At 39.3% G+C, this 13,217-nt stretch overlaps 1 protein-coding gene across 1 annotated transcript in view; it reads left to right on the top strand.

Moving 5' to 3' along the window:
• Positions 1-12,371, top strand: part of LOC124711597 (neo-calmodulin-like) — a 468,518-nt gene extending 456,147 nt beyond the window's left edge. Inside the window, exon 8 of the mRNA XM_047241753.1 lies at positions 11,233-12,371. Coding sequence (XP_047097709.1) covers positions 11,233-11,321 — 89 coding nt within the window. The 3' untranslated portion in view covers positions 11,322-12,371. The remainder of the gene's footprint in view (positions 1-11,232) is intronic.
• The last annotated feature ends 846 nt before the right edge of the window (positions 12,372-13,217 follow it).

Below are 13,217 nucleotides of genomic sequence, written 5' to 3'. Positions count from 1 at the left end.
AATATCCTCCTGACTATTTTAGGATTATAAATGTTCCTAGAGCTGTGGAAATCAAACCTGTAACTGATGTGCACCAAGTAGTGCTGCAACTTCTGGTAGTTAATTACAGCTGTTATTGGGTGGAGGAGCAACATTTCACAAAGTTGTCTGCAAATGAGCGAGCTTGAACTGGGCTCTTAATAATGAAAGTTATGCTTTTAATGATGATAGTAAAAATGATAACACTCAGGACACTCCTGAAGGTTGATTCTCATGTTTACAAGCTCAATGTCTGAAATAGCAACATTACAGGAAGGATCACATAAGAATGGGTGGTCAACCTCAGGAACAACATTGCTGGACATGTCCAAGATGCCTTCAAGAGGTATCCTAGACCTTTACAAGATCAAAAAAGATATCTACAAGGAAATATCTCCATAAAAATGCTGCATACATTCCTCCAGTAGGAACAAGTGATCCCTTGTGGAATGGTATCACCTGATCCATAATCGAAGTTATAACACTCATCTGCTGTGACACAAACCAATGCTACGCTCTGGCAGGATTTTTAATTTTGACCGCTTGTTTGTCTAATGGATAAAAGGGTATCAGACAGAAATTTTGAATATATTGTAATTAATAGAAAAACTAGCCAGGCTTTTACTTTGGGGATAATGAAAAGTAGTAAAGTTCAAATACGAAAGAAAAATCGAATGGTCGCCAGCCCAATTAGGCACATTAATTTGAAATTTTATGTTCAAGGCAACTGAATATTGCTTCTTGTAATGACTTTCATTAAGACTCCCTTTGAATAGCACTCTGGATACAAACGAATACAGGGCAATCTAAGCTGTGGGTAGCAGTAGTCACCATTAATGCACAAACCAGTAATCATAGAAAGATAAATTGTACACCACTCATATTAATAACAGTTATAATCACTAACATTACATGACTCAGTATTGAGATGTTACTTCAGAAAACAACAAACTGAAGTTGGACATGGAGGGGCATTAACTGGTCCATGCTCTAACACATATCTGTGTGTATGAAGTTGGTGGAGCAGTGGCGAAGTAGTGGTGGCAAGCAACGTGGTGACTAACTGTACTCACGGCTCTTAATGTTTGAATTCTCTTTACAATTTCTTCTTGGTGATGGATTTTTTACATGTTAGAGCCATTCCTTATTGCCAAATCCACATCCAAGGCAAGTGTGTACCGTGCAATGATTAGCCACTGACTGTGTGCCAGTCGCACCAAGGAGCCGCCCAGTTTGACTACCAAAATCACCTTTTACATCGCTCCAAGCCACTGCTGTTGCGGAGAGACTTCCCTACATCTTTTACGTTATACAATGTAAGTGTCCTAAGCATGAACCAGCTTCCAACATACAATGTTTTCTTTATAAACATACATATATTATAAAATTTCATTATTTTAAACATCATTTAGCTTTTTCCATACATATATCACAAACTTTAAATTTCCTGCCACAAATCAATGACCTTAAGTAACAAGGAACAAACACTTCATAATCACAGATACTCAGTTACATAGTATAAACTTACTTCTAATTGACATAGGTGTTACAAAGTGACTAAGGAACTGTATGGATTCGAGAACCCAAACGTTATAGCATTTCATCATTCACTTCAAGATATCTTCATCATTCCATCAGGACATGTAGTCTTCACAGATGACATGAAGACTCAAATGGATACATGATAAACTGGGTAAATAATAGCTTTAATTTTTACATGTTGTCATGATGCTCATGTCACAACTGCCTGTGCAACATCCACTTACCTGTAATGAACGTCCATGTCAGCTGCTTCCTTTCAGGCATACCTCAATCTATTAGGTGTACCCAGACCAGGAACTGGTCAACTGAATGTGAATTGCTCACCATTTCCCACTATTAAGTATGACCAAGACTGACGATGAAGAATAAACCAACAGCAGTTCTGTAGAACAAGCTTCTCTGAAGGTTATGAGGACAGCTGTCCTTATGTGCTCAATTTCAGTATAATTAAGCAGAATTCATGAGTAATTGCATTTCCTATCTCAAGAGAATAATTTTCAAAATATGTTACAAACACTATTTCTACACTGTTTTGCAGCAATTTAATTATTACTTCAGCTGACGAGTCAGCTACTAATACATTAACTGTGACTGGCCAGAGTCCCACTATAGATACTGCATATTTCTTAACACCAAACTACAGTTGTCCATCAACTACCCTTTGTCAAGCACCATTAACTATATTTAATGTGGAATCTCACAACATTTCACTAAACATTGTATGAAACAGTGATTAGTTTTCAGTGACAGTACCTCAGCCTTAACCCCCCCCCCCCCCCCCCAAGGAAAAACTGACCTACTAACCAGAGCATGTCCGTCAGTCAGAGGTGGTTTTGGAGACAGGTCCTGGTTATGACTGTGCTCCAGTACCAGGCTGACACAAAAAGTTGGGCTGGAAAAAAAATGCTATTTTGAGCATGTTTAAACACACTAATTTAGTCTTGCTACTCGAGGCCAAGTGTTTGATCTCTTCTCTTTAATATCTGATATGAGCCATTATATGGTGGCTGAGGCTCTGGCTGGGGAACAACTGTTCATAAGATCAATTTGTACAACTTTACAAGTCCTGATGGATGGAGATAGCTGTAGAGCAATGTCTGGATGTATGGAATTAAAATTTTTGGGCACTAAACAGCAAGGGACCATTTCTACGGGCCAGTCAAGGGCACATGTGAGTGATGTGCCCATGCATACGTGCAACAGTATCTCGTAAGTAGGTGCCTGATGGTTGTGGGGACAGTCAGGTCACCAAATTCACCAGGCAGGTGCAGTGGTTCACCATAAACCAGTTCAGCTGACGGAGTCAAAATCAACCTTATATGTCATATGAGTCAAAATCGTCGTTGTAGGTCATACATAGTATAACAATCAGAAGTGCAGCAGGCCAGTGAGTTGCACTGCACCTCAAAGTAGCTTTGAGTGTACTATCACCCAATCATACCATTGCTAAATGGACGGAAACTTGCTGTCTGATGATATCCAGCACTGGAAAACCTACTTAATTGGCAAACTAATCCAATTCAAACTGCCAACCACAGTCCTTTGTTACACACATCAAAAAAAGTTTTGCATCACTCCGGTTCCCAGAACACCTGAAGATAGAGGTTGACTGTGGATATTATATCACAGGCACAGTCCCTCTGACTGTTCAGCAATGTCACTAAACTCACCCAAAGATGCAAACAACCATGCATGAGATGCGCCTATTAGACAGACGGGGTCCGACAGCCGATCTGTTCCAGTCATTCCATCAAGGAAGAGGTACACAGCTCATGCTGACTGTAGTCCAGTCATGCCTAGATGGTCAATACCGCAGTTCAATCACATCCACCTTGTTACTTTGAGCCAGGAAGAGCTCTCAACAAAGGAAAGTGTCTAGACATCTCAGAATGAACCAAAGCGATGTTGTTCGGACATGGAGGAGATATAGAGAGACAGGAAATGTCGAAGACATGCCACAACACCATGCAGCATGGTACAGACGGGCCCAACAACATGCCAAATGGGATGCTCAGGATTGGCATCATGTGCTCTTCACCAATGAGTGTTGCATATGCCGTCAACCAGACAGCCGTTGCAGACGTGATCGTAGACAACCCAGTCAGGCTGAGTGCCTTAGGACACTGTCCAGTGAGTGCAACAAGGGGGAGGTTCCCTGCTGTTTTTGGGTGGCATCATGTGGGGCCGATGTACGCCATTGGTGGTCATGGAAGGCGCCATAACAGCTTTACGATACCTGAATGCTATCCTCCGACTGATAGTGAAACTATATCGGCAGCATATTGGTGAGGCATTTGTCTTCATGGACGACAATTCGCAACCCCATCATGCAAATCTTGTGAATGACTTCCATCAGGATAATGACATCACTTGACGAGAGTGGACAGCATATTCTCCAGACACGAACCCTATCAAACTTGCCTGGGATGGATTGAAAAGGACTGTTTGTGGATGACATGACCCACCAACCACTCTGAATGTTCTACACCAAATCGCCATTGAGGAGTGGGACAATCTGGACCAACAGCGCCTGATGAACTTGTGGATAGTATACCATGACGAATACAGGCATGCATCAATGCAAGGGGACGTGCTACTTGGTATTAGAGGTACTGGTGTGTACAGCAATCTGGACCACCACCTCTGAAGGTCTAGCTGTATGGTGGTACAATATGCAATGTGTGGTTTTCATGAACAATAAAAAGGGCAGAAATGATGTTTATTTTGGTATCTATTCCAATTTTCTATACAGGTCCCGGAACCGAGGTGATGCAAAACTTTTTTTGATGTGTGTATATCAAGAGGACAGCTGAAGGAGGTAACCCAAATTAAAATGAAAGCTACAGCTAGTATCTTTGTTGCATTGTCTGCGACTGGTATCATTTTTGGTCAGCAGTTTTGTGAAGCAGCTTATCATTGTCAGCAAATACCATTGCTCGCCAAAGAGTGGCAGTGAACTGACCAAATATGTATCTAGATGAGCAAAACCCCCCCATGAACCATGGACCTTGCCGTTGGTAGGGAGGCTTGCGTGCCTCAGTGATACAGATAGCCGTACCGTAGGTGCAACCACAACGGAGGGGTATCTGTTGAGAGGCCAGACAAACGTGTGGTTCCTGAAGAGGGGCAGCAGTCTTTTCAGTAGTTGCAGGGGCAACAATCTGGATGATTGACTGATCTGGCCTTGTAACACTAACCAAAACGGCCTTGCTGTGCTGGTACTGCAAACGGCTGAAAGCAAGGGGAAACTACGGCCGTAATTTTTCCCGAGGGCATGCAGCTTTACTGTATGGTTAAATGATGATGGTGTCTTCTTGGGTAAAATATTCCGGAGGTAAAACAGTCCTCCATTCGGATCTCCAGGCGGGGACTACTCCAGAGGATGTAAATATCAGGAGAAAGAAAACTGGCGTAATACGGATCGGAGCGTGGAATGTCAGATCCCTTAATTGGGCAGGTAGGTTAGAAAATTTGAAAAGGGAAATGGATAGGTTAAAGTTAGATATAGTGGGAATTAGTGAAGTTCGGTGGCAGGAGGAACAAGACTTTTGCTCAGGCGAATACAGGGTTATAAACACAAAATCAAATAGGGGTAATGCAGGAGTAGGTTTAATAATGAATAGGAAAATAGGAATGCGGGTAAGCTACTACAAACAGCATAGTGAACGCATTATTGTGGCCAAAATAGATATGAAGCCCACACCTACCACAGTAGCGCAAGTTTATATGCCTACTAGCTCTGCAGATGACGAAGAAATTGAAGAAATGTATGATGAAATAAAAGAAATTATTCAGATAGTGAAGGGAGACGAAAATTTAATAGTCATGGGTGACTGGAATTCGTCAGTAGGAAAAGGGAGAGAAGGAAACGTAGTAGGTGAATATGGATTGGGGGTAAGAAACGAAAGAGGAAGCCGCCTGGTAGAATTTTGCACAGAGCACAACTTAATCATAGCTAACACTTGGTTCCAGAATCATAAAAGAAGACTGTATACATGGAAGAAGCCTGGAGATACTGACAGGTTTCAGACAGATTATATAATGGTAAGACAGAGATTTAGGAACCAGGTTTTAAATTGTAAGACATTTCCAGGGGCAGATGTGGACTCTGAGCACAATCTGTTGGTTATGAACTGAACTGAAGAAACTGCAAAAAGGTGGGAATTTAAGAAGATGGGACCTGGATAAACTGAAAGAACCAGAAGTTGTAAAGAGTTTCAGGGAGAGCATAAAGGAACAATTGACAAGAATGGGGGAATGAAATACAGTAGAAGAAGAATGGGTAACTTTGAGGGATAAAGTAGTGAAGGCAGCAGAGGATCAAGTAGGTAAAAAGACAAGGGCTAGTAGAAATCCTTGGGTAACAGAAGAAATATTGAATTTAATTGATGAAAGGAGAAAATATAAAAATGCAGTAAATGAAGCAGGCAAAAAGGAATACAAACGTCCCAGAAATGAGATCGACAGGAAGTGCAAAATGGCTAAGCAGGGATGGCTAGAGGACAAATGTAAGGATGTAGAGGCTTATCTCACTAGGGGTAAGATAGATACTGCCTACAGGAAAATTAAAGAGACCTTCGGAGAAAAGAGAACCACTTGTATGAATATCAAGAGCTCAGATGGAAACCCAGTTCTAAGCAAAGAAGGGAAAGCAGAAAGGTGGAAGGAGTATATATAGGGTCTATACAAGGGCGATGTACTTGAGGACAATATTATGGAAATGGAAGAGGATGTAGATGAAGATGAAATGGGGGATATGATACTGCGTGAAGAGTTCAACAGAGCACTGAAAGACCTGAGTTGAAACAAGGCCCCGGGAGTAGACAACATTCCATTGGAACTACTGACGGCCTTGGGAGAGCCAGTCCTGACAAAACTTTACCATCTGGTGGGCAAGATGTATGAGACTGGTGAAATACCCTCAGACTTCAAGAAGAATATAATAATTCCAATCCCAAAAAAAGCAGGTGTTGACAGATGTGAAAATTACCAAACTATCAGTTTAATAAGTCATGGCTGCAAAATACTAACGCGAATTCTTTACAGACGAATGGAAAAACTAGTAGAAGCCAACCTCGGGAAAGATCAGTTTGGATTCCGTAGAAACACTGGAACACGTGAGGCAATACTGACCTTACGACTTATCTTAGAAGAAAGATTAAGGAAAGGCAAAACTACGTTTCTAGCATTTGTAGACTTAGAGAAAACTTTTGACAATGTTGACTGGAATACTCCCTCCCAAATTCTGAAGGTGGCAGGGGTAAAATACAGGGAACGAAAAGCTATTTACAATTTGTACATAAACCAGATGGCAGTTATAAGAGTCGAGGGACATGAAAGGGAAGCAGTGGTTGGGAAGGGAGTGAGACAGGGTTGTAGCCTCTCCCCGATGTTATTCAAACTCTATATTGAGCAAGCAGTGAAGGAAACAAAAGAAAAATTCGGAGTAGGTATTAAAATCAATGGAGAAGAAATAAAAACTTTGAGGTTGGCCGATGACAATGTAATTCTGTCAGAGACAGCAAAGGACTTGGAAGAGCAGTTGAACAGAATGGACAGTGTCTTGAAAAGAGGATATAAGATGAACATCAACAAAAGCAAAACAAGGATAATGGAATGTAGTCGACTTAAGTCAGATGATGTTGAGGGAATTAGATTACGAAATGAGACACTTAAAGTAGTAAAGGAGTTTTGCTATTTGGGGAGCAAAATAACTGATGATGGTCGAAGTAGAGAGGATATAAAATGTAGACTGGCAATGGCAAGGAAAGCATTTCTGAACAAGAGAAATTTGTTAACATCGAGTATAGATCTAAGTGTTAGGAAGTCGTTTCTGAAAGTATTTGTATGGAGTGTAGCCATGTATGGAAGTGAAACATGGACAATAAATAGTTTGGACAAGAAGAGAATAGAAGCTTTTGAAATGTGGTGCTACAGAAGAATGCTGAAGATTAGATGGGTAGATCACATAAATAATGAGGAAGTATTGAATAGGATTGGGGAGAAGGGAAGTTTGTGGCACAACTTGACTAGAAGAAGGGACTGGTTGGTAGGACATGTTCTGAGGCATCAAGGGATAACCAGTTTAGTTTGGAGGGCAGCATGGGGGGTAAAAATCGTAGAGGGAGACCAAGAGATGAATACACTAAGCAGATTCAGAAGAATGTAGGTTACAATAGGTACTGGGAGATGAAGAAGCTGGCACAGGGTAGAGTAGCGTGGAGAGCTGCATCAAACCAGCCTCAGGACTGAAGACCACAACAACAACAACAACATGAGCAAAACTGCCTATGGCCAAATATATGTGGTACACTAATTTGCTATGTTGACAAGCAAGGCATGCACAAGCTCACTTATGGTGATCCTTTTGAAACCCAGACCAGACAAAATGCTCCAGGACCAACAAGAATCATTTAATCCAGACACATGGCAAATGTTGGTAGTAAATAGTGAAATTAATGTCGACTGAATGTACTGGTACAGTGAATAGCACTGTTCATAAAATATCGATATAGCGACATTTTTTCCAAAAAAAATTTTTCTCTGATATATCAGTATTCAAATGGCAATATCTACTGACAATATTTTTATTTTATATTATATTTTTTTGTAATTTTTGGCAATTATTTGGCACTATTCTTTTGAAATTATAGTAGAGCATAATTTTACTTTCAAATTATAAAGGAGTCTTACTTGTTTTTGAACTTTCATCATGTCTGTTCTTCTTCTCTGACTGTGTGAAGGAAGTACTGATAGCACAAAAAAAGTCTGATTGCACAGGGGGTGGAGGAGGGGGGGGGGGGGGGGGGTAAAGTGAAGAAATTTCTTCAGATCCCCACTCTTCAGAAAATGATGAAGAAAAATCTAAATGACAAGATTGGTCTTTGCTCTGTTTGGAGACAGGTGAAGGGAAATGCTGATATAATCGGCGCTCAGCACTACCTACAGAAACTGCAACATGTAACCTCACTATGCAATTTTGACACTGCAACTGCTAGATCACTGGTGCTTACAGAAATGTAAAAACAGGGAAGTTGACATGAAGTGTTGCAGACAGATCCAATGTGATGAAACCAAATGACAGATCCATCGGACACCTTTCATTATGCCACATACATGCATTTACCATTGTCTGCAAAGTGTTTATCACCAGGCGTGAATGTGCATCATTTTCCTTTTAGTTCATTCTCTGAGGGGGACAATCAGGCTGCTAGCTTGTTGATGTACAAAATATCTATTTATAAACCAGTACTTAAATATACAGCTCTAAAACTAGCATTATATTTAATTGTGCGGCTAATATTTTTATAGGCTGGTATGTCAATATTTTTTCCATGGATATACAAATACGTTTTTTGATATGTCGGAGGCTGATAATAATACTTTTTAAATATACATATATGTATCAGATTCCTGATATTTTTAACAATATCCGTAGTCCTAATAGTAAACACTCATTGTTGTTTTGTAGGAATATACAGATAAGTGGTTTATGGTCCATAAATATAAGGAAGTCTCTTGCTTGCAAATGAGGACATAAGTACCAGATTGTTTTGCACGCCAACAACAGTTCATGGTCATAAGAATCAATGCGAGCAGTTGTCACACGTTGTTAACTTAATGTTGCAACAGGGCTCCAGTGGAAAACTGACCGCCAACCACCACCAGAACAAGTGGCGCTGCATCTTGCACAGGGTGATGAGCAAGCAGTGCTGCATCAGTAAGGCTCAGCTTCCCAGTGATAAGAGCCATCCCCAATTCATTTATTGTGTTCACTGAATGGGTGTGGAAGGGCAGAGGACGTGGGGGAGGGGGGCGGGGGGGGGGGGTGCTTTTTGTCTTGGGACCCATGAGCACATATCATTCAGTCAAGTGACTCCTGCAGCTCTGGCAGATGAGGTAAATGCCAAAAGCAAAAATTAAACATTCTAAGGATGGTGGCGAAGCTCTTTGATTGTCCCTGGCTGGTGAGCTTGAGTGATGGCTTCCACCTTTTCAGATAAGGCTGATGGCCTTGCTGAAGAAATAAGATGGCATAGGAATGTGACTGTGATACATGGAAAATGCACTTAGTTTGACTGATTACCACATTGAAATGTTCAGCATATTGGAAAATTAGTACTTAAGTACTATTGATGTTGCTCTTCAGTAGCTGAAAAGATAATGTCTTCTAAGTACATGAAAAACTGGGGAGTCATCAGAGAACAGTCAATAAATCATTGCTGTGATGGTGCAGCATTTCATAATCCAAATGGCATCATGATGGCTGTTTTGGAATATCTTCCTGCGCTTTGGGTATCTGAGTGAATGCCTTAGCAGAACTCAGAACATTGAACACATGGCTCCACTGAGTATATGATTGTCATCTCTCAGAAATAGCACTGAGTATCAGTCTGGTGTAGTCTCCCCATTTAGCTCCTGGCAACTGATGCATGGGCATCATGTGCTACTGATTTTTTTGTACTAAATGGAGAGGCAATGACCATGGGCATCTAAACATAACACACTTGATTTCAAAGGCTGCTTCACTACCCGAGCCATCTAGATCATTTCCCCTCCACCATCAGCTATTCTGAATGTGCAGATGGGAGTTATCCTTACAATACATTCTCTGATCCCGTAACTATCCTGGCCTCAAACTATGGTAACATACTGTCCCAACACCCTCCACCCAACAGTTTCCACCACCTCTGTCCTATTATCTCCTTCCCATTCACATCTCCGATCCTGTTTATTTGCAGCCTTCTGCCAGCACATCTTCCAGTCTTTCCCTGCTCCTCTCCTTTTTTGCTCCTTTCTCCCCCCCCCCTCCCACCCCACCCCCCCTTACCTCCCTGCACACCCCACCAGACATTATTCGTCTCTCTCCCCACCCGTATGCTACTATCCCTTCCCCTTCCCCGTACCCTCCAGATAGCTGCCTGCATCCCATATGATAGTTGCATTCCAGCCCAAAATGCTGGAGTTTGCAGTCATAAAAATTAATCTCAGATTAATTATATTAGGATAAAATAAAATTTCATTGTATCATTCTGTTACTACATACAAGTGTTACCTGACAGTGATGACCCACTTGAATCATTAAGTAAAGCAGTTGCATCAGATCCCAACAAAATGCTTATTTGATTACTAATTTTCTGGTAGACAAGTGAATCATTGTGGGACTGTACTGTTAGCACTGAATCTGGTGTATTTTCTTATGCAGATCATAAAATTTCTTGACGCTTAACTCACTGTTTATTTTATATTGCTGCTGCTCACTTGAGCATAAGACAACACAACTTATTACTGTGTTCACTGAGCAACAGTGCAGTAATAGGTACTGGCTCACAATTGTAAAACAACAAAGGAACAGTACAAGAGAATGTTATTTGTGGCTGGCACATTTTATACATAGGGCCACCCAGTCAAAAGTTAAAGGTTTGCAGTTTTGATTTGGGCTATATGGTATGCTCGATTATTATCAAGGAAAGACAAATGCCCCAAATCTGATTCCTTTTCTTCCATGCAGCTTTAAGCTACCAGCAGGATTCATATTATTGCACACTTTGCTATAGACTAAAATCATGTGATTTTAGCATTTTCCATTTGTTCCTAAACAGCACTGTAGTTCAAATTCCTATGTTGTAATACAGAAAAAAACTGAATTCATTGGATGCTTTTTTGTTGCAGAATTTGTTCATGCTCTTGGGGAGCCTGGGGAAGATGATGATGCTGAAGATGAAGATGAAGAAAAGGAAGAGATCTCACCCCTACCCTAAAGAAATGGGAGACATGACAGCTCAATAAATTCTAATGTTACAAAACAGTTCAAATAACAAAATTAAAACAATTTTCACACTTTCATACATTTTGTGCACCTATTCTATGAAACAGGTTAATTAACATAAAAACATGAACATGACAAAAGTGATTACAATTGAAGATATCACTTCAAATATATGTAGTCATTCAGTGGATTATTAAGTGTACTGCATTTAATTTAATCTATTACTCATGAACATGGAATATGAAAATATATCTCAGTACATTATAAATTTCTTAAAAAATATGTCATGTTTGTCTCACTACATCTCTATAGTATTTTACAAACTAACCCTTCCAAAAGTGTGCATATCAATGAAACTACTTTTGAAAGTATCACCAACAAATTCAAGAGGAGAACACTATCTCAGATAACTTTGGCTTTACACGTGATTAGTGATAAATGAGCTGCACATCTACATTGTCAAATGTATTAACAGTTGCAGTACATCTCCCCTACCCTATGCACACTCTCCCAGTTTCTTCTAAAAAAAAATCAATCAGTTAATATTAATGATCTGCAGTATTCATATTAAAGTATTGAAGTGTTTGAAGACACGTTTCTTTTTAAGAAATTAATGTCTGTAGTGTGTAACTGCACTTCATTTCAGTATCCTACATAACTTCTGTGACACTCTGATCTTCTTGGAGCTGTTATGTCAGATGTTAACTCTTCTATCATCAATTTTCACTGTAGCAGATAAATTTTGTGTATATAGCTTTACTGCCTGTACTGCAGTTGATCAGTTATTTATTAATGTTGTTCACATTCAACATATAATTATGTCTGAAGAGGTATATGACCAAAGTTTAAACAGTAATGATTAAAGCAGTTTCTGCATTTCAATTTACATATCCTGTCTGTAATTAAAGGAAGTTTTTGACTATCACCTGGCTGCATGACACATAAATTATTTGCTCTCTTAAAAGAGAGGGTACTTGTGGCTGTTATTTGCAAAACATATGTATGGTCTGAAATTGGGACTAAAAATAAAAATATATTATCAAAAGAGACTCTGCAGTTTTATTTTACAACAAACTATGGGATTTTATTACTCCAGTTTTAATAATAGTTGTAACCTTTCATCTGAATGGACTAATGGACTACAGCACAATAAATTAGATGTGCCAATATGTGAATCTTAGTACACAATATGTATATGAATATATGATTTTAAATCAAGTCTTCAAAATTCAAATGCACACATCTAGTAAAAGATTGAATTTTTCTTTTAATGGATTCCTTACAATAGATAATAGTGTTATATTGTTCAACAAGGTCTATAAAAAAGCACTAGGTGTTATTTCAATTCATTTTGATGTCAGCTCTTACAAGCCAATGGCGTTTGGATTTCCAGTTAAGACAAAGAAGTATGTAATAAAATAAAATATTATTGAGAAGGCGAAATTCATAATTTTATCAGATTATGTATTGAAACAAATAATAAAGGCAAGTAAAAATGAATGCTAAATAATTAACATTTTCTCATTCTTTGTAATGTCTAACTTGCAAAACATTAGGACTGTCACTGAAAAAAATCAAAAAATATATAAAAAGAAAAAAATTATTTCAGTGACCATGAGGCCCAACCATTGTAAATTCAAGAATAACTGGACTAGTTTGTGAGCAAACTGTGATGTCTACCTGTTAAATATATACATGTATGTGGAGCAATGCTACATTAATACTGTTCAAAAGTACTGACATTGCTTAAATTTACATCCTTAGTACCTGACAAAAGGTTAGTTGCCTCAACATTCAGGCTTTTCTTAATACATTTCCCTCTATTTACTGACATTTTAATCAAAGCATAAATGCTGAGATACATAGGTAGCAGTCTCATTCTGTGAAA

The sequence above is a fragment of the Schistocerca piceifrons genome, chromosome 8 (genome assembly GCF_021461385.2).
Source record: "Schistocerca piceifrons isolate TAMUIC-IGC-003096 chromosome 8, iqSchPice1.1, whole genome shotgun sequence".
Lineage (NCBI taxonomy): Eukaryota > Metazoa > Arthropoda > Insecta > Orthoptera > Acrididae > Schistocerca > Schistocerca piceifrons.
This window is presented reverse-complemented; position numbering and strand designations above follow the sequence as displayed.